The sequence below is a fragment of the Cercospora kikuchii genome (genome assembly GCF_019650295.1).
Source record: "Cercospora kikuchii DNA, contig_00002, whole genome shotgun sequence".
In the NCBI taxonomy this organism is placed as follows: Eukaryota; Fungi; Ascomycota; class Dothideomycetes; order Mycosphaerellales; family Mycosphaerellaceae; genus Cercospora; species Cercospora kikuchii.
Genome location: NW_025408583.1, coordinates 1,284,457 through 1,302,304, shown reverse-complemented (window position 1 = coordinate 1,302,304; position 17,848 = coordinate 1,284,457). Strand labels below are relative to the sequence as shown.

Here is a 17,848-nt window from a genome sequence, read left to right as displayed (position 1 = left end):
TCAAGGGCACAGTAAGCTCGCGGTATCCGCGTCTCCTGAAGCAATGACGAGCGCGTCATATCAACCATGTTTGCACTTGCTCGTGTGACAACGTTCACGTCGCCTGTGTGACGGCGTGCGCGCAATCAGGTAACCGCCTTCACTTGTTTTCCTTTCCTCTCTCTCTTCCTCCCGCCTCATCCACGAACTCACCGCCGCATTGACATCCTCACGATGCCTCTTGCTGCGCCAGACTCGTTCGAGCTGGACACGAGAGACACCAAGCCTTTCCTCCGACATTCCCTCGACTCCGACTCCAATTCCGAAGATGAGTTCGATCTGCCCAAGCGTTCGGCTCGCGGCTACACAGACATCGACTACGATGATGAGAAACACGCTCCACGCGAACTAGAGCCGCCCGTATGGTCCAGCAACCAGCGACGACGGACAGGCTGGCGACGACTGATCCCCACGCGCTTCTGCTGCGGCCTAGTCTCGCTCTTCGTTGTTACCTTGGTCCTGCTCCTGTCAGCTGGGAGCTTCTGGGCTTACAAGGTCGTTCCAGAGCTCGGCCAATCGCCGCCATGGTATCCGACTCCATTTGGCGGGACCGTGGAAGGATGGGCGGAAGCATACGAGAAGGCAGCGCGCCTTGTTGGACAGATGTCCTTGGTTGAAAAGGTCAACATCACAACCGGTACTGGCTGGCAGATGGGCCCCTGCGTAGGCAATACTGGCCAAGTCGATCGCCTGGGCTTTCCATCTCTCTGTTTACAAGACGGCCCTCTTGGTCTTCGTTTTGTGGAGAATGCCACTAGCTTCCCAGCAGGCATCACTGTTGGTGCTACATGGAACAAAGATTTGATGTACCAGCGAGGCAAGGCCCATGGCTTTGAAGCAAGATTGAAGGGTGTCAACGTTCTCTTGGGGCCTTCGATGGGACCCCTTGGCAGGCTGCCGGCCGGCGGACGCAATTGGGAAGGCTTTGGAGCAGACCCCGTTCTCCAAGGCATCGCCGCGGCACAAACAATTCGCGGCATTCAGGAGTCAGGTGTAATCGCAACAGCAAAGCATTTTGTTGGCAATGAGCAAGAACACTTTCGTCAAGCCTGGGAGTGGGGAACTCCCAATGCGATCTCATCTAACATCGACGATCGAACGCTCCACGAGCTGTACGCCTGGCCCTTTTCCGAGTCCATTCGTGCCGGAGTCGCATCGATCATGTGCAGTTACAATCAGGTCAACAACAGCTACGCGTGCCAGAACTCCAAGCTAATGAACGGAATCCTCAAAGACGAACTGGGCTTTCAAGGCTTTATTCAAAGTGACTGGCTTGCCCAGAAGTCCGGTGTCGCCAGTGCGCTGGCCGGTCTAGATATGAGCATGCCAGGTGACGGCCTGAAGTGGCAAGATGGTATCGCCCTTTGGGGAGGCGAGTTGACGAAGGCTGCTTTGAATGGATCTGTACCAATGGAGCGGCTGAACGATATGGTTCTGCGCGTTGTTGCCTCTTGGTACCAACTTGGACAAGACGACTCCTCGGTTTGGGGAAACAATTCTCTGAGTAACTCTGCTACATTCAGCAGCTGGACGGATGAGGAACGAGGCCGCCTGCACCCTGGTGCGTCTGGCAACAACGACACCGACGTGGTGAACTACTTCGTTCCCGTAAGACAAACCGAAGAGGGCGGCGATCACGATGAAGTAGCCCGCCAAATTGCTGCGGAAGGTGTTGTTCTGGTCAAGAACGAAGAGTTCACGCTGCCACTTTCAAAGAATGGCGCTAACTTTCGGCGCGCCGAATCAGATGGCAAGGTCAAGGTTGGCATCTTTGGCGAGGACGCATTCGCCAATCCGAGGGGACCAAACGCTTGCGAGGATCGAGCCTGCAACGAGTGGACGTTGGGTAGCGGTTGGGGTTCAGGCGCTTCCCTTTTCCCTCACCTCATCGCGCCATTCGATGCTTTGAATAAGACGTTTGACGAGGACAAGGTAAATATCACGGCCTACAAGAAGCAAGCTGCGAAGCATGCGGGTGCCATTGCGGAAAAGCAAGACCTGTGCATGGTATTCGTCACCGCGGACGCTGGTGAAGGCTTCCTGAGCTACGGAGACATTCGAGGAGATCGCAATGACCTACAGGTCCAAAAGCATGGCAACACGTTGATCGTCGAAGTTGCGAAGAAATGTGGCGGCAAGACCATCGTCGTCGTGCACTCTGTTGGACCAACTCTAGTGGAAGAGTGGATTGATCTTCCTGGCGTGCATGCTGTCCTCATGGCGCATCTTCCGGGTCAAGAGAGTGGCAATGCCTTAGCCGATGTCATATTTGGCCATGTGAGCCCGTCTGGGCGTCTTCCTGTAAGTACCCGTCTCCTTTTCCAAGTGCAGCGAATTGCATTCGCAATGATGCGGGCCAAGTGAAGCCTTGCAGGGGCTTTGAGCGTGGGGCTAACCATGGTACTGATTTCTAGTACACGATCGCCAAGAAGGAAGAAGATTATGGCCCGACAAGCAAGATACTAAAGTTCCCGAACCACGTTGTGCCACAACAAAACTTCACTGAGGGCCTCTACATTGACTACAGATACTTCGACAAGCATGACATTGAGTAAGTGTAGCCCCTCAAAGGCGTCGCCCGACGACGTTATCTCTGGCTGACTGACCCTCTTTGATAGACCTCGGTTTGAATTCGGATTTGGGCTTAGCTACACCGCTTTCGAACTCTCTTCATTGACCGCCGAAGTGCTTGGAGCGACAAGCACCACGCCGGCAGCCCGCCCTCGCGCAGCCGCGCATCCACCGCGTCTCGACACGACTATCCCTGACCCTGCCACTGCGTTCTTCCCAGAAGGATTTAACAGACTAAAGAAATACATCTATCCTTACATTGAGAAGGGCGACAAGCCGCGAACGGGAGGTCACCCAGACTATCCACCCAGCTTTGACCCAGCAAACCCACACCCACTCTCCGAAGCAGGCGGTGCTGAAGGCGGCAACCCAGACCTTTTCACCCCTGTCCTCGAAGTGTCAACTCAAGTATCCAACACCGGCGACTTTGCTGGCTTGACTGTTGTCCAACTCTACATCAGCTACCCCGATAACGTCAAAGACCAAGATGGCAAGGTCGTCGATATGCCTGTCAAAGTCCTACGCGGTTTTGATAAATTCCATCTCGAGACTGATGGTGATGAAAAGCAGAAAGATGTCAAATTCACCCTGACGCGCAAGGACCTGTCGTACTGGGATATCAAACTACAGAATTGGGTCATGCCGAAGGGCGAGTATACGATTTCTGTGGGCTTTAGTTCGAGGGATTTGCCACTGAAGTTCAAGGTTGATCCTTTTGCTGCGAAGGCATAAGCGTTTTGATGATATTCGATCGGATGTGGCAATGAAATGCGTGTATTCTACTAGAGCGGCTGGATGTCGTTCTGGGCAGGGGAAATGGGCAAGCGCAGGTACTGAGTACTGCCGGAAAAGCTTGTCGAAGCCCTGAGATAGAGCGGCAATGGGACTTGTCCTCTGCCAAAAATGTGTATTTGTGAAATCGCGATGCCTGAGCATGAGAAAGTACTGTATTTTTCGAGTGATTCTGCATTTTCTTTCATCGGAACAGCGATAAGATCAAAGCACCGTTTCCTAAGGTCTGATACTGTACATGAAGAAATTGAGGGAGTCAAGATGTTGACAAGATCTAAAGAGGTTCAATGTAATCGATTTCAATCTTGCTGATGCTTTCTACCATTTACTTTTTTTTCGTCCATTCATCGTACAAGTACAAGAACTCAAGACCCAAAGAAAACAAAAGGCGCCTGATCGCAACTATACAGGCAATGCGATGCAAATGAAAATGTGATGTCCTTTTTCTTCCCTGAAGTTACCCTTGCTATGCATCCAAAAGCAAGTTTTCGGTTCTCTTCAAATCGTCCATTACCGCTTCTGTTCGTTCGCAGCTTTCAAATTCGCTCCTCTCAATCGTTCATCATCGTAATGTTCCGTGTGAAGCGGGTCTAAGCTGAGAGCAAAGATTCATTCTCGTCCATACCAATGCCGCTGTCCTTGACGCGCTTCTTTCGGAGACGGCCAAGCTTGGAGTGCGAAGAGGCGGGCTCGACAGAAGCCCGACCGTTGACGGTGGTGCGAGTTGTCGTCTTGGTGACCAGGGCAGAGACCGTGTCCATGGCTTCCAATTCCAGCATCTGAGCATCGCCATCCTTCATCGTCTCTTCAGCCTGTTCGTTGATCCTCGCGTGCGCTCTGTCGTTTTCGTCTCGAAGAGTTCGCATCTTGGCCGTGGTGCGTCGGACATACTCGGCGAACTTGTGTCGGAGTGATTCGTTCTGAGTAGTGAGTGTCGTGATGGTCTCCTCAGAAATCTCTGTCTGCTCCTGCAAAAGGCGAATGTCTTCTTCGCGAGCTTGAAGGACATCCTGCCAGCGTTCGTCGGCCTCGACTGCCTTTTGCTCAACCACAGCAATCTTAGCCTGCTTGTCGGCAACGACAGCCTTGAGACTGTCGATCTCGTCGCCCATTTCGGCTTGGACTTGCAGCATCTGTTCGGCCTCTTCCTCGACACGTCGCTCCAGGCTGGCCTTGTCTGCTTTCAGCTCGCCAATTTGGTTGGTCAATTCGGCGACTTCATGGTTCAACTGGGCAATTCTTGAGTTCCGATCTTCAATCTCCGATGCGTGCAACGCCGATTCATCAACCGTGTCTTGTTGAAGCGTGGCGATCTGATCTTCGTGGGTGGCAATGGTATCCTGAAGAGCTGCGATACTGCGCTCGAACTCCTCGCGATCATCCTTGTTGAGAGCGACCTGTGCCTCATACAGATTCTGCGTGGTTTTCAGATCCGCACTCAACTCCTCGATCTCAGCAGTCTTGTCGGCGGCCTCCTGCTCGAGAGACAAGATGCGCTCATCGCGTTCGGCCAGGGTTTCGGCCATCTGCTTTTCCAGATCTGCGAGCTGTGCCTTGAGATCTTCGATGACATCTTCGCGATCTTGCAGGTCGCCCTCAACGAGTTCGCGGCGCTCAACCTCCTCCTTGATATCGGCCTGATACTGCTGGTCGCGCTCAGAGGCAAGCTGCTTAAGCTCCTTGACCTCTTTCTCGTTGGTCTGCTGCACTTGCCATAGCTTCTGTCGAAGTTCATTGGCTTGAGCTCCAGATTCTTGCAGCTTCGTCGTGAGTTCTGCGATTTCTTCTTGTGCAGTTCCGAGCTCCGCCTCCACGGCCTCGCGGTCCTTGCGCTCACTTTCGTTGAGTTCGCGAAGGTCGTTGATCTGCTCGTTCAGATCGCCAAGCTGCTCTTCCAGACGGTCGACACGCTCCTCCAGATTTTCCACCTCTACGTTTCTCTCCCTGACATCCATCTCAGCATCTTCACGAGCATCACGCTCTGCATCGCGCTGCTTCGTCATGGCCTCGAGCTCCTCCTGCAACAGGTTGCGCTCTTCTTCGACTGCAAGCTTCTGTTCTTCCAGGCCGGTGATCATGGTCTGGCGATCCGCCGCGAGGTTTTCGGCCTCCTCACGAAGCTGATTCTGCTCCTCAATCTGTGCCTCAAGCCCGCTGACAGTCTCCTCGTGCTCGGTCTTCATGCTCAGCACGTTCGTTGCGTGCTCTTCCTCCATACGAGTAATCAGGTCGGTCAGCCTCTGCTCCTCGGTCTGGTATTTGGTGAGCGATGCGCCTAGCTTTTCGATTGTCGATGTGAGCTCAGCGTATGTCACCTCATACTCCTTGACACGCTTCTGCGCAGCTTCGAGTTCGTCATCCAAGGCGTCTCGTTCATCCGCGATTTGGTCCATCTCTGCTTTAAGATCCAGATTCTCCTCTTCGTTTCCGAGCTTCTGTTGTTCCAGTTCTGACTGCAACTCGAGCAGGCGTTCATTCTCGATCTTCGCTTCGGCAAGATGGTCCAACAGACGGTCCACTTGAGAGCCGAGACTTGCAGCAAGGTTGCTCTTCTCGAAAAGCTCCTTGTCCTGCGTGCGCAGGCGCGCGGCTAACTCTTGAACATCTGCCAACAAGATCTCGAGCAGATCACCATTCGAGGCGTCCTCCGGAACACTACCAGGAAGGACGGCCTCAAGGCCCTCACGCACGGCCATGAAGCTTTCACGAATACTGATCAGGATGGAGCGCGTATCGTCATGATCACCAAAGCCAAGAGCACGCAGCTCGATCTCGAGGATCTGGAGCTTGGTTCTCGCATCGTTGGCTTGATTACTGAGGGTCACGATGGCAGATCGGAAACTCTCTCGCTCCGTCTCCCAATCCTGCTCCTTGTTGCGCTGAGAAGTAGACTGTGAGAGCGACTGACGAAGTTTGACTTGGGACGAATCGAGCATGGTGGAATCGTGGGGAGCTTCGTTGTAAGCGAACTCTTGCTGGCTCTCGAGCACGAGCATATCGGGATCCAGCTCTTCATCCTCATCATGGGCGTTCAAGGTATCGAATGTGTGCTTTTGCTCTTCACGCAATTCTATCAGCTCTGCGTCCAGAGTTTCGAGGTCGTCTCCCTCGAGGAGTGGTCGCTGTGCCTCCAGGTCTTTAATGCGCGCGTCTCGCTTCTTGTGGATCTGCAATCGGTGTTGAATACGCTCTGAGAGAACAGCGCTGAGCGGTGCCATATTGTGTTGGTCCACGGTGTAGTAATGCTCTCCATTCTGGAGCAGAGCAGCGGGGAGTGAGTGTCTCGTGGAGGTAATTTTCTGTCTCTTTTCGCCCTCGTCATTGTCGGCAGGAGAAACAGTGATACGGCGCTTGATGGACATTTTGCGTGGGTGCGGGGTGATGTGGAAGGCGGTGGTCCGGTCTCCTTCATCGTCGTCGTTCAATGCCACCGTCTGTGACTGCCTTCCCGCAGGAAACTGCACTTCTTTGACGACACGACGAGTAGTCTCTGTGACAGTTTCGACTGCATCTGATGAAGCAGCATCGTTCGTTGGACCTGTCAGCACGTTCTCGACCTCTTCTTCTTCTTCCTCGACAATCATCTCGGGCTCGACCGACGCAGCGGCTCGAATTTTCTTTCTCTTCTTGGCGGGCGTCGAGGCCATGGACGGTGTGTTTATGCTGTGGCTGCTGGATGGGCGCTCCGACATGGGCTCGGAGACGTCGCTGGCACGTCGTTTGCGGCCAGCAGCTCGAGTTTGTCGCTGCTCTGCCGGCTGAGAGCTCGCCTGAGCGCGAGTTCGCTTGGGCGCCATGTCTCCAGCAGTCGGCGACGGTGTGTGGTGTCGAGATGGAAAATGCACCAAGAACGCTGCAAGATGAAGAAGCGAAATGGCAAGACAAGCAGCGTGGTGTCAAATGCAGGTGGGTGGTTGGTGTGGCAGCCAGTGACGTGACAAACGCGTTGCTCAAACTTGATTCCAGGCGTCTGGCGCCAATGATTTTCTCCGGCGTTTGGTGACGTGACGATCGACAGCTGTGCGATGCGATGCAACAGACAACGGCGGCGCGACGACGAGATCACAGAGACGGATAGCCAAGCGATGAGTGCGGAGTGAACAATGCAGAGCGTTGTTCTTTCATATCTGTCGCCGGAGTGGTCACAACTTCACAAAGTGACCCGTTCATTCAGTGAATGGGCACGCGTTCACGGGGAATGGCACGCGTGCACCTGCTTGTCGGCACACGCGTAGAGCCGTGCTAGAGGTCCACGGCACCATAGACCATGTCTCATCCAACACGATCGAACGCCCAGCGGGTGCAGATCGTTCTGCGTTGATGGTGGAGGCAGAAAATGAGGCGCCTCGTGCAAAGTGCCGTCGCCAATGTTACACGGGGTCACGTGCAGTCGCATTTGCCTTTGCTATCACCGCACCTCGCACGACTGTCGGCGACGTGAAGGTACTTGCTACACTTTGCGATGTTTCCTCTTATTGTGCCCAGACAGTGGCAAAAGAGCGCTGCTGCATGTACCATCCGGGCAGAGACACTGCGCAGCGTCGCACCGCAACACGTCCATCAAGCGTTGTCTCTCACCGGCCAACGGTAGCTGATGGTCCAGACGCCGAGTGCGGAAGGGAGCCGCGTTCAGAGGCGCGCGAAATGGGCAGCTGGCGACGGAGGGTCCGCTTCATGCTTCTCGAACGTTGCACAGAAGTCGCCTTTTCCAAAGTATGCACCATGAGCACGAGCGGCGTTCGCATCCAGACACATGGCGTGGGAGCTCTGCTGCATCGTCATTCAGACCCCGCCAGTACGCTCTTCTTACGCCCATCGGTGCACGTCGGCGCTCGACCGGCAACGTCTCTATGTACACCTCGATACTGCTGCTCCTTCATGTAATATGTGCCCGACGACTGGCTGAGGATCTGCATGTCGTGCGGGAAAACAAGCTTGCCCCATGTGGCGGGGCGCCGAACTGTCTGTGACCAACGCCGCCGCCGCATCGCTCTGCACAGTGCACTACTACTTTGTAGGGTTCGCCTGCTCGCGTGAAGCCTGTGCGTCCCATCTGTCATCCGCAACGTCCGCTGTCCACGTCGATTGTAGCACCATTCGATCATTTCCCTCCCCCGACACCATTCACCGCGCCACGCTCTCGCCGGGCAGATTGAGACCGCCTTCACGACCGGAAGTCGTCTACAGATCCCGCATCGTCGCCCACGACAGCTCCTCGAGCTTCGTCTGTCCACCGGCACCGGCTCATTGCCTCAGCATTGTCAAATGGCCTTGGACTGGTGACCACAGATCCACCCTATATTCTCGCCTGGCCACAGTCGCCCGTGCATGCGTGAATACCTCGCAGCCTGTACACATTCGTACATGGTCAGCGTCAATGGTCACACCAGCCGTCAGTGGTGAGCAAAGCACGAGGCGAGCCGTGCAAGTATGACTTCGGATTATATCAATATTCCTGCTTCCGTCTATGCAGGCAGCCAGTCCGACAGTGACTATGGCTTCGACAGCGTTTCCAATATGTTAGACGGCACCGTCGCCCAGCCCAGCAATGGCTACACTTCAGCACCCGTGTCTGCCACTGGTGCGGTACAGGACTTCTCCGCTTTCGACGATTTCATGCCCTCTCCCGCCTTGCAGACGACGCGCGATGATCAGTCCCCCACCGTGGGACACCAGCTCCACCGAGCGAGCATCGGCAGCAATAGCTATGGAGCCCTGGCTAGGCAAGATAGCTACGCAGGCTCAGACACGACGAGTCCAGACGGCCAGAAGAATCACGCTACCTCCAACGCCGATTCGTCGAACGATCCACAATTCGGCAACGAAGCTGCGCAGGGCACGGCTGGCCCGACTGAGGACACGGCACTGGGCTATCCGCCAGCATGGAGCGAGTTGAAGACGAAGGCGGGTAAGGAGCGCAAACGCTTGCCGCTTGCGTGCATAGCATGCAGACGAAAGAAGATACGCTGCTCTGGCGAGAAGCCCGCTTGTAAGCATTGCCTGCGCTCACGCATTCCCTGTGTCTACAAAGTCACGACGCGAAAAGCAGCGCCCCGCACCGACTACATGGCCATGCTGGACAAGCGCTTGAAGAGGATGGAGGATCGGGTGATCAAGATCATACCCAAGGACGACCAGAGCGTAGTGACGAGCACGGGCCGAGCAGTTGTGAAACCGCCTCTACCTCCAGCTCTTCCCAAGGCTGGAGCGAGCACGAAAAAGAGGGGAGCTCAGGAAGCCTTCGGCGATGAGCTGGACGAATGGGCAGAAGGCAAACCAAAATCGGCCACGGGAAAGAAAGACGCGCCCAACGCCAAAACCGAAAAGCCAGCCACAGGTACTACAGATGAACAAAATCTGCTCCAAGAAGGGCTTGACAAGCTTCCCAGCAAGGAACTACAACAGCATCTTGCCGAGGTCTTCTTTGACTACGTCTACGGGCAGAGTTATCATCTTCTGCACAAGCCCAGCTTCATGCGGAAGCTCGCTCAGGACCAGGTGCCGCCTGTCCTCATGCTGGCAGTCTGCGCGATATCGGCTCGTTTCTCGAATCATCCTGCAGTACGCACCGAGCCAGCTTTCCTGCGCGGAGAGGGCTGGGCGACGGCATCACGAGAGATTGCGTTGCGACGTTTCGACACTCCGAACATAACGATTTTGATATGTTACCTCATCTTGGGTCTACATGAATTTGGTACATGCCAAGGAGGGCGCAGTTGGATGTTTGGTGGCATGGCCCAACGAATGGCATACGCTTTACAACTACATCGAGATCTTGATCACGATCCTAAAGACAGCTCCAAGGGCGGGGAGAACGAGCTCACCTTCACAGATCGAGAGATTCGGCGTCGGACAATGTGGTCTTGTTTTCTGATGGATCGCTTCAACTCGAGCGGGACTGACAGACCGATCTTTGTCGGCGAGCAATACATTCGTGCGCAGCTACCGATCAAAGAGCGATATTACCATATGGAGATCAACGGGCCCACAGAAGATCTCGAAGGGAATGTGCCGCATCCTGTCGATCCAGGTACGGGACAATTGGCCAACGCAAAGGAGAACATGGGCGTCGCAGCCTACCTCATCCGACTCGTCTCAATCTGGGGAAGGTTGATTGCATATCTCAACATGGGAGGCCGTGAGCGCGATCAGCATCCGATGTGGCATGATGAATCCAAATTTCAAGACATCAGACGGAGTACAGAAGCATGGAAAGACGCATTACCGGAAGAGTTGCAATACAGCGCAGAGAATTTGCAAAATCACGCATCGGAAAAGATTGCCAATCAGTTTTTGTTCATGCATATTGTGCACAACCAAATCTTGTTGTTCATGAACTCATTCGCGCTGCCCATATCGGGATCACCACCAACGCTACCCAAAGAAATGCCAGAAGAGTTTATCTCCACTGCGACGCGGACGGCGCTCGAAGCTGCGAACCAGATCTCGGCATTGATTCATGAAGCATCAGATCATCTTGTGGTTGCACCCTTCGCAGGCTACTCTGCATTTTTCAGCAGTACCGTTCATATCCAAGGTGCATTTTCCAAAAATGCAGCTTTGGAGGCGTCAAGCAAGCAGAACTTGGCGTGGAACGTCAAGTATCTGACAAAGATGAAAAAGTACTGGGGCATGTTCCACTTCGTCACGGAGAATCTGCGAGATCTCTATCGACGACATGCAGATGCTGCGCGATCTGGTGTAGCTGCCGGAAAGGAGGGCCACGTCTTCCAGTATGGCGACTGGTTCGATCGTTACCCTCACGGAGTCAGCGGCACCGATTACGAGGAGCCGAGCGCAGGTGTGAAGAAAGAGCCAGGGTCGGATGCCGTCCTTGGGCAGAAGAGCGACCTGCAAACTGTAGAAGAGTTTTTCAGCAAACTGAGTCCGCCGAGCCGTGCTGCACATATTGCCGCTCAGCAGCAAAGCGCGAAGAAAGCGCCGAAGAAGTCTAGGAAATCAGTCTCGGAAGGGAACAAGCAAGCTCAGCCGTCAGCTAACCAGCAACAACCACAACAGCCGCAAGCGCAGGCACAGTCACAGGCGCAACCACAATCTGGAAATCAGAACCTGCAACCCCAACCGCCTTTGCAAGCCCAAGTCACGCACGACCTCGCCGCGAACATCAATGCGGGCTTCGCACAAAATTCCATCGCATATCCGCCCGGTTTCCAGCCAACGAACAATCCTCTGCTCATGACTCCAGCTCCACAACAATTCATGTCCCAACTCGACAGACAAATGGTCCTGAACTCGTACGGCAACCAAGACCTCGGCCAAAACATGTTCGACAACAACGGAAACTTGACCTTCGATAATTTCGATTACAACAATTTTGCCGGCCCCAATACCAACAACAATTCCAACCAGCAACAACCACAGCAACAGCAGAACAACAATGGCAACCAAAATGGTTTCTGGGGCGATCCTTCCACAGCGTGGTTCATGCCGTTTAATTTGGATCCGCCAACTGTTGGCGATGATAAAAATCTGTTCAGTGGCGGAAATATGGATTGGTCGGGGTTCGCTGGTTTTGGGGACTTTTCGAATACAGCGGCTTCTATGGCGACCACTGGTGATGGAATGGTTGTTGATCATCAGAGTGGGAACATGGATTTGTCGGGGATGCAATGATCGCGAGACTTGTATTTTTGAATCTTGTACAGCATGTTGTGTACAGAGAGACATTTAAGGTATTGCATATGGGTGAATGAATATGTATAAATGAAATGAATGATGAGGGGTTTGATGGGCATTTATTTGGTTCCTGCTTCCGTTGTGAATGTTGTTCTCATCCTGTCACGTGGTTGTCTGGTTGGCTTCGACAAGGCTCAGAGCGGTCTACTCGTGGACAGTTTGAGGCACATACACGCTCGGGAACGGGGCGTCATCTCGCTGCGCTCTTACATAGATAGTCATAATCGCAGCCTAGCGGCAAGCTCTCTCTCCTTGTGATATTCAACATGCTAATAATCGCACTCTGCCACTTGATTCAACGCCATGGTCATGCTCGCCCACTTCATTCAACGTATCAGTGTATCTTAAGCCCCAATTCATCCACCTCTCTACCCTCATATCTTCTAGCACGCGCAACCCTCTTTCGTCCCCGCTTCCTCGCGCGAGTTCAAATTGACGCTATTGGCATTCTGCGTACCGCCCATAGCAGCTTGTGTCCCCGCACCAGCGCCCGCCCGTGGACCCTTCAAGCTCGTTTCTGGAATCGCATTGGCAATAGCAGTAAACACCTCGCTCACATTATGGCCCGTCTTAGCACTCGTCTCGAAGAACAGCAGACCCTCCTCATCTGCATATGCCTTGGCCTCTTTACTGCTAACTTTCCGCACACTCCCCGAACCCTCCTCATCTTCCGCGCCACTTTCTCCTTCTGCAGATTGTTCCCCCTCGGGCGCATCATCTTCGCATAAATCGAGTTTGTTACCGACTAAAGCGATGACGATCCCCGGTGAGGCTTGACGTTGGAGTTCGGCGACCCAATGTTTGGCTTTGACGAGACTGCTGGGTTTTGTGATGTCGTAGACGACTAGAGCGGATTGCGCGTTGCGGTAGTACATTGGGGCGAGGCTGGCGAAGCGTTCTTGGCCTGCTGTGTCCCAGATTTCGAATTTGATGGTTCGGGAGGGGAGTTGGCATTTTTGGGTTAGGAAGGCGGCGCCGATGGTAGGTTCTTTGTTGGGTTGGAAGTCGTTGGAGACGAAGCGGAGGACGAGGGAACTCTGTAGGCAGCAGGCGTGGTTAGTAGTTGTCGAATTGCTGGCGCAAGGCGGAGAATGGAGATGGGTGTACCTTTCCTACTGCGGCTTCACCGAGCAGCACAAGTTTGACGCTGCTGCTGGGCTTGGGTGCGCCTGCTGCTGCGTCGGCCATGGTGGACGGTGAAGAGGGCCGATTCGCGCGCAGGCTTCTGCCGATGTTGTAGTCGCTCGTTTTGGCGGATGTTTCGGTGGACGGCGGTGTCAGCTATTCGCTCGATTCACTGCTGCGGATAGACGGCGATATGAGGTTGGATGGTGTTGTGATGGTTGTTGAGAGGTGAGAGTTCGCAGTGAACAGGCTGTCAGTTGGCCGCTTCCGAAGATCCGTGCTGAGCCCTGACGTTTGCTGTTGCTGTCCATACTTGCTCTTCGGAGCTCTACCACGTGCTAGACAACGTTCACAAGGCATTTCACATCAGATCATGAATGATATCAACACCCGTCTATTCACGGTACACGTGATCTGTATGGAAGACCAAGAGACCCAGTGCTGTCGTGACGAGTGGTGTATCCGACAGCAGTGGACGTGATTGGACGTGGCTTGGCGGCTACGCAAGACATTCAAACCACCCTGCATTCATGAGATGTCTCTGCCCAGGTGCCATGTCGCAGCCATCGTGCCTGCGCCATGTCATTCTTCACGGTCTCAAACGCACACCAAGTCTTCTCCTGCTGACCGCATCAAGTCGTGCATCCGAGGGCGAATACTCGGCGACGACGGCACTGCCACCCAATGCCCCTACGCGCGAGAAGAAGTTGGCCTGGAACATTGGCAAGTGCTCCCTATATCAGAGTCCGACTTCATGCCGAGCAATCAACATTGAAAACACGCGGCCACCACGCGATGCCCCCATCCGTCTGCTTACGGCGGATATCGTATCGACTAATTCCGGCACGATGTCTGAGGCATTACGAGCGCAGCCAAGCAAGCCTGCACGACGCATTCATGGGATGGTAATCCCTTGAAACGTGAAGTGCAGCAAAAGGCTTACGACTTCCGGCTGTGATTGTCCCTGAAGATGGTGTGCGCCGTCTCCGCAGAGTGCACAACAGGGTGGCCAGAAGGGCGGCGGAAGTGGTTCTGGACAAAATGGTGGGGACGTCGTTCAGGTCGTCACATTTTAGATCGGTATTGTAGTCCAGGTGGTCGCGTAAAACGGGTGCTTCGTGTCGTTCATATTGAATTCACCGGCTCGTTGCGTTCATCATCGATTCCAAGAGATGGTCGCGAGCATCATTATTTCCAGCTCGACGGCGATTCAGACACCCACGTGCGTGCACTCTCCCACTGGCTCCCTCCGTCGCATGGCCTTGCACGGGGCAAGTCTTGAACATGATGCATCGCACGCCTTGCCGCGCGCGTCTTCGTGCGTGGAGCTGGTAGAGACGGAAAAACCGTTGCAATGAGTGTCACGACCCATCAAAGTAGACGTTTCACTACACCGGGGCGCTGCTGTAGTGAGACCAATCAGTGTACGATCTGCGCTTTATGCATGCCTGTTCCTGACGAGCTGTGACGCTACTGGATTAAGCGACGGAGTCTATCGCCCTCTGCCTCTTACTCCTGACCCGGCCCCTCCGCGCTCAACGCCAAAGGAGTCTGCGTATCGGGGGTGAACATCGCAAGAGGCTGGCAGGCGGCCGTCAGAGCAGGCGAGCATTGCATCGGCGTCGTGTCCCATGCAGAGTGTAATGCGAAGGGGCCTTTCTCAGGTTAAGAGCACTTCCGCCACGGCCGCACAAATGCCATCGCTTGGCTGGCCCACATTCATTAAACTCCTAGCCCGCTGAGACGTCGCTTGGATCCGCTGCTGTCTATTCGCAACCATCCTTGGGCGCCGCGCCCAGCCCTCTCTCTCCCTCTATGCTCTGCGACTCCGCAGAGACTTCCCACCGCGTTGCAGCTCGACACAGCACACCTCTCGCCCTCCTTATGAGACGCTGGCCGTGAACCTTCCCGTCCTTGATCTGGACCGCCACACGCTCGTTTGCACCTCACGCGCCACGCACGACAACACTGGTGTTGGAGCCGCTTTGGCTCGCATGCTGCTTGGAAATTGCGTCGCGCCATCAACAACATAACGCATTTCAGGCACTGAGAACCTCCCGGGTCCTTCATCAGTCACGATATCACCCCAAAGCTCGTGCTGGCACGACCTAGTCATTCACTACAAACTCTAGCTGCACTCATGCACGGCGACTGCCTCGGACAATAACCCATTGAACTACATTGCGCCGTTTGCCACGACTTCGCAAAACACATCGCCGATATTCTTTTCTGGAAACCCCGTTGACGCTCATTCGACATGAACTCCGCGGTATGGCTGCTGCTGGCGGCCAGCCCGTACGCTTTGGCAGCAGGCGGCGGTGGCCCGCCAAGTGAGAGCGAGAGGCTGGCCAGCTTGCTCAACGATAAGATGATCAAGTATACCGGAGTGACCTGGGCCTGTATCATCGCGACCTTGCTTGTCTACCATTGGACGATCAAGTTGCTGCACCATGTGCGCCAGCTCGCCAACTTGAACCACGGCACATCGAGCGACGGCCGCCAAAGATACTTCAGTCTTCCCGACGAAACATGGTCGCGCATCAAGCGACACTTCATCATTGCTCCTCTGTTCAGCCGGAGACACAACCGCGAATTCCGTCTGTCGGCTGCCGCTAACGTCGGTATCCTGCCAGGCCGCATGCAATCATTCTGGCTGTTTGGATACCTCGCACTAAATGTCGTCTTCACTGTCTGGAAAATTAACTGGAACGACAAGGAGGAATTCATGGACCAGGCTCTAAGCCGTACCGGAGTGCTCGCAGTGCTGAATATGATTCCACTGTTCCTTTTGGCAGGCCGCAACAATCCAATGGTTTGGCTGACGGGAATTTCTTTTGACGACTTCAACCTGTTGCATCGCTGGATCGGCCGTATCGTCGTCCTGGAGGCAACCGCCCACGCCACGTTCTGGTTCGTGAAGAAGGTCGTCACCTTAGGCGCAGAGAAGGGCAACGCCGCTATCGCTGGCGCACTGGCGAACAGCGAGTTCATCCTTACTGGAACAATCGCATTTGCTGCCTTCGCCGCCATCCTCCTCCAATCGCCATCCATTGTGCGACACGCATTCTATGAGACTTTCCTGCATCTGCACATTGCGCTCGTCATCGTCTCTGTGGTCACCGTATGGATTCATCTGAAAGGCAGGCCTGCTCAGATCCTCGTCCTCGGAGCTCTGGTCTGCTGGATCTTCGAGCGCTTGGCGAGAGCCTACCTTTTGATTCGCAACAACTTGAGCAGGAAGCGCCGCACGAAGATTGAGGTCGAGGCACTTCCTGGTGATGCCATGAGAGTGACCATGCACATGGCTCGACTGTGGAAATTCAAGCCCGGTCAGCACATTTACCTCTACATCCCTAGCATCGGAATGTGGACCAGCCATCCTTTCTCAGTAGCCTGGAGCGAGGAGAGCGGTGACGTCGCAGCCGAGAAGGGCCTACCAATGGCAAGGCAAGACATCTTCGCGGCGAAAACCACGTCGATGTCGCTGATCATTCGTCGACGGACTGGCTTTACCGATACCCTTTGGCGCAAGGCCGAAGCGGCTGGACCAACGCCAATGATGACTACTGGATACGTTGAAGGGCCATACGGAAACGAGAGCTTTCAATCATATGGTACTGTCGTGCTATTCGCGGCAGGTGTCGGCATCACGCACCAGGTCCCACATGTACGCGACCTTGTGGCCGCTTATGCCAATGGCACAGCTGCAACACGAAAGGTAGTCCTCGTGTGGACTATCCAGTCACCGGAGCATCTCGAGTGGATCCGACCTTGGATGACTCAAATTCTCAGTATGCCGAAACGCCGCGAAATTTTGAGAATTCTACTTTTCGTGACCAGGCCGCGCAGTACAAAGGAAATTCACTCGCCTAGTGCTTCTGTACAAATGATTCCAGGCAGGGTAAATTGTAACGACGTGATCAGCAAGGAGCAGCAGACGCAAGTGGGAGCGATGGCGGTGAGCGTATGCGGCACTGGGGCCATGAGTGACGATGTGAGGAAAGCAGTGAGAGATCACTGCGAGGAAACGACGATTGACTTCTTCGAGGAAGCCTTTACCTGGTAGCCTGCCTGCAAGTTCATGTTGTCATGGTCGACGGCGCTCGGTGGTGTCCAGCGGAGAGCGTTTCACGAATTTTCGTTTTCCTTTATTTTTGCATCTTAGGTCCGAGCACCTAGCTTCATAGAACTACGCCGACTGGACGTATGTATATCTACTTCGCAGACAGCCATCCAAATATCGCTGTCGCTAAGACACAACACAATGCAATGTGTTTTGTGAACAACTCTTATCTGATGTCTATGCCAAGCAATGCCAAGACTATGTCACGAGACTCGTCCATCGACAGTGACGGCAGCCGCTATGCGAGTCACCAATATAACACAAACAACACATACCCTATGTCGGCGATTGTGCCATTATACAATTCCAAGACGCTTCCAGGCAATCATGAATGAGTGCACGAAGGGTTTCAGCGCCAACAGCTGCGTGAAGTCGGTCTGAAACACCGAAATAGAAGTTGTCCAGCACTTCCACCGCGACTGCCTCGCCTCACATCAATTGCAGGTGTGCATGGCGTACCCAGCAAAAGCCTCGGCAGTGTAGACATCCTTATGAAAACGT

At 54.3% G+C, this 17,848-nt stretch overlaps 5 protein-coding genes across 5 annotated transcripts; 3 read left to right on the top strand and 2 right to left on the bottom strand.

Annotated features, from left to right (window-relative positions):
* Positions 1-213: 213 nt before the first annotated feature.
* CKM354_000273200 (uncharacterized protein) lies at positions 214-3,342 on the top strand (the record flags this gene model as incomplete). The annotated part of the gene is made up of 3 exons (XM_044797897.1): positions 214-2,340; positions 2,454-2,590; positions 2,658-3,342. The coding sequence occupies 3 exons, from the start codon at positions 214-216 to the stop codon at positions 3,340-3,342; spliced, it is 2,949 nt and encodes a 982-aa protein (XP_044653832.1).
* A 650-nt stretch (positions 3,343-3,992) lies between these two features.
* On the bottom strand, positions 3,993-7,199 carry CKM354_000273100 (uncharacterized protein; the record flags this gene model as incomplete). Its single annotated transcript, XM_044797896.1, has 1 exon — positions 3,993-7,199. One exon carries the CDS (start codon positions 7,197-7,199, stop codon positions 3,993-3,995), a length of 3,207 nt encoding a protein of 1,068 aa, XP_044653831.1.
* A 1,633-nt stretch (positions 7,200-8,832) lies between these two features.
* CKM354_000273000 (uncharacterized protein) lies at positions 8,833-12,036 on the top strand (the record flags this gene model as incomplete). The annotated part of the gene is made up of 1 exon (XM_044797895.1): positions 8,833-12,036. The coding sequence occupies one exon, from the start codon at positions 8,833-8,835 to the stop codon at positions 12,034-12,036; it is 3,204 nt and encodes a 1,067-aa protein (XP_044653830.1).
* A 446-nt stretch (positions 12,037-12,482) lies between these two features.
* Positions 12,483-13,287, bottom strand: CKM354_000272900 (Rab family GTPase VPS21; the record flags this gene model as incomplete). The annotated part of the gene is made up of 2 exons (XM_044797894.1): positions 12,483-13,136; positions 13,207-13,287. The coding sequence occupies 2 exons, from the start codon at positions 13,285-13,287 to the stop codon at positions 12,483-12,485; spliced, it is 735 nt and encodes a 244-aa protein (XP_044653829.1).
* Positions 13,288-15,481: 2,194 nt separating this feature from the next.
* On the top strand, positions 15,482-17,290 carry CKM354_000272800 (uncharacterized protein; the record flags this gene model as incomplete). Its single annotated transcript, XM_044797893.1, has 1 exon — positions 15,482-17,290. The coding sequence occupies one exon, from the start codon at positions 15,482-15,484 to the stop codon at positions 17,288-17,290; it is 1,809 nt and encodes a 602-aa protein (XP_044653828.1).
* Positions 17,291-17,848: the final 558 nt, after the last annotated feature.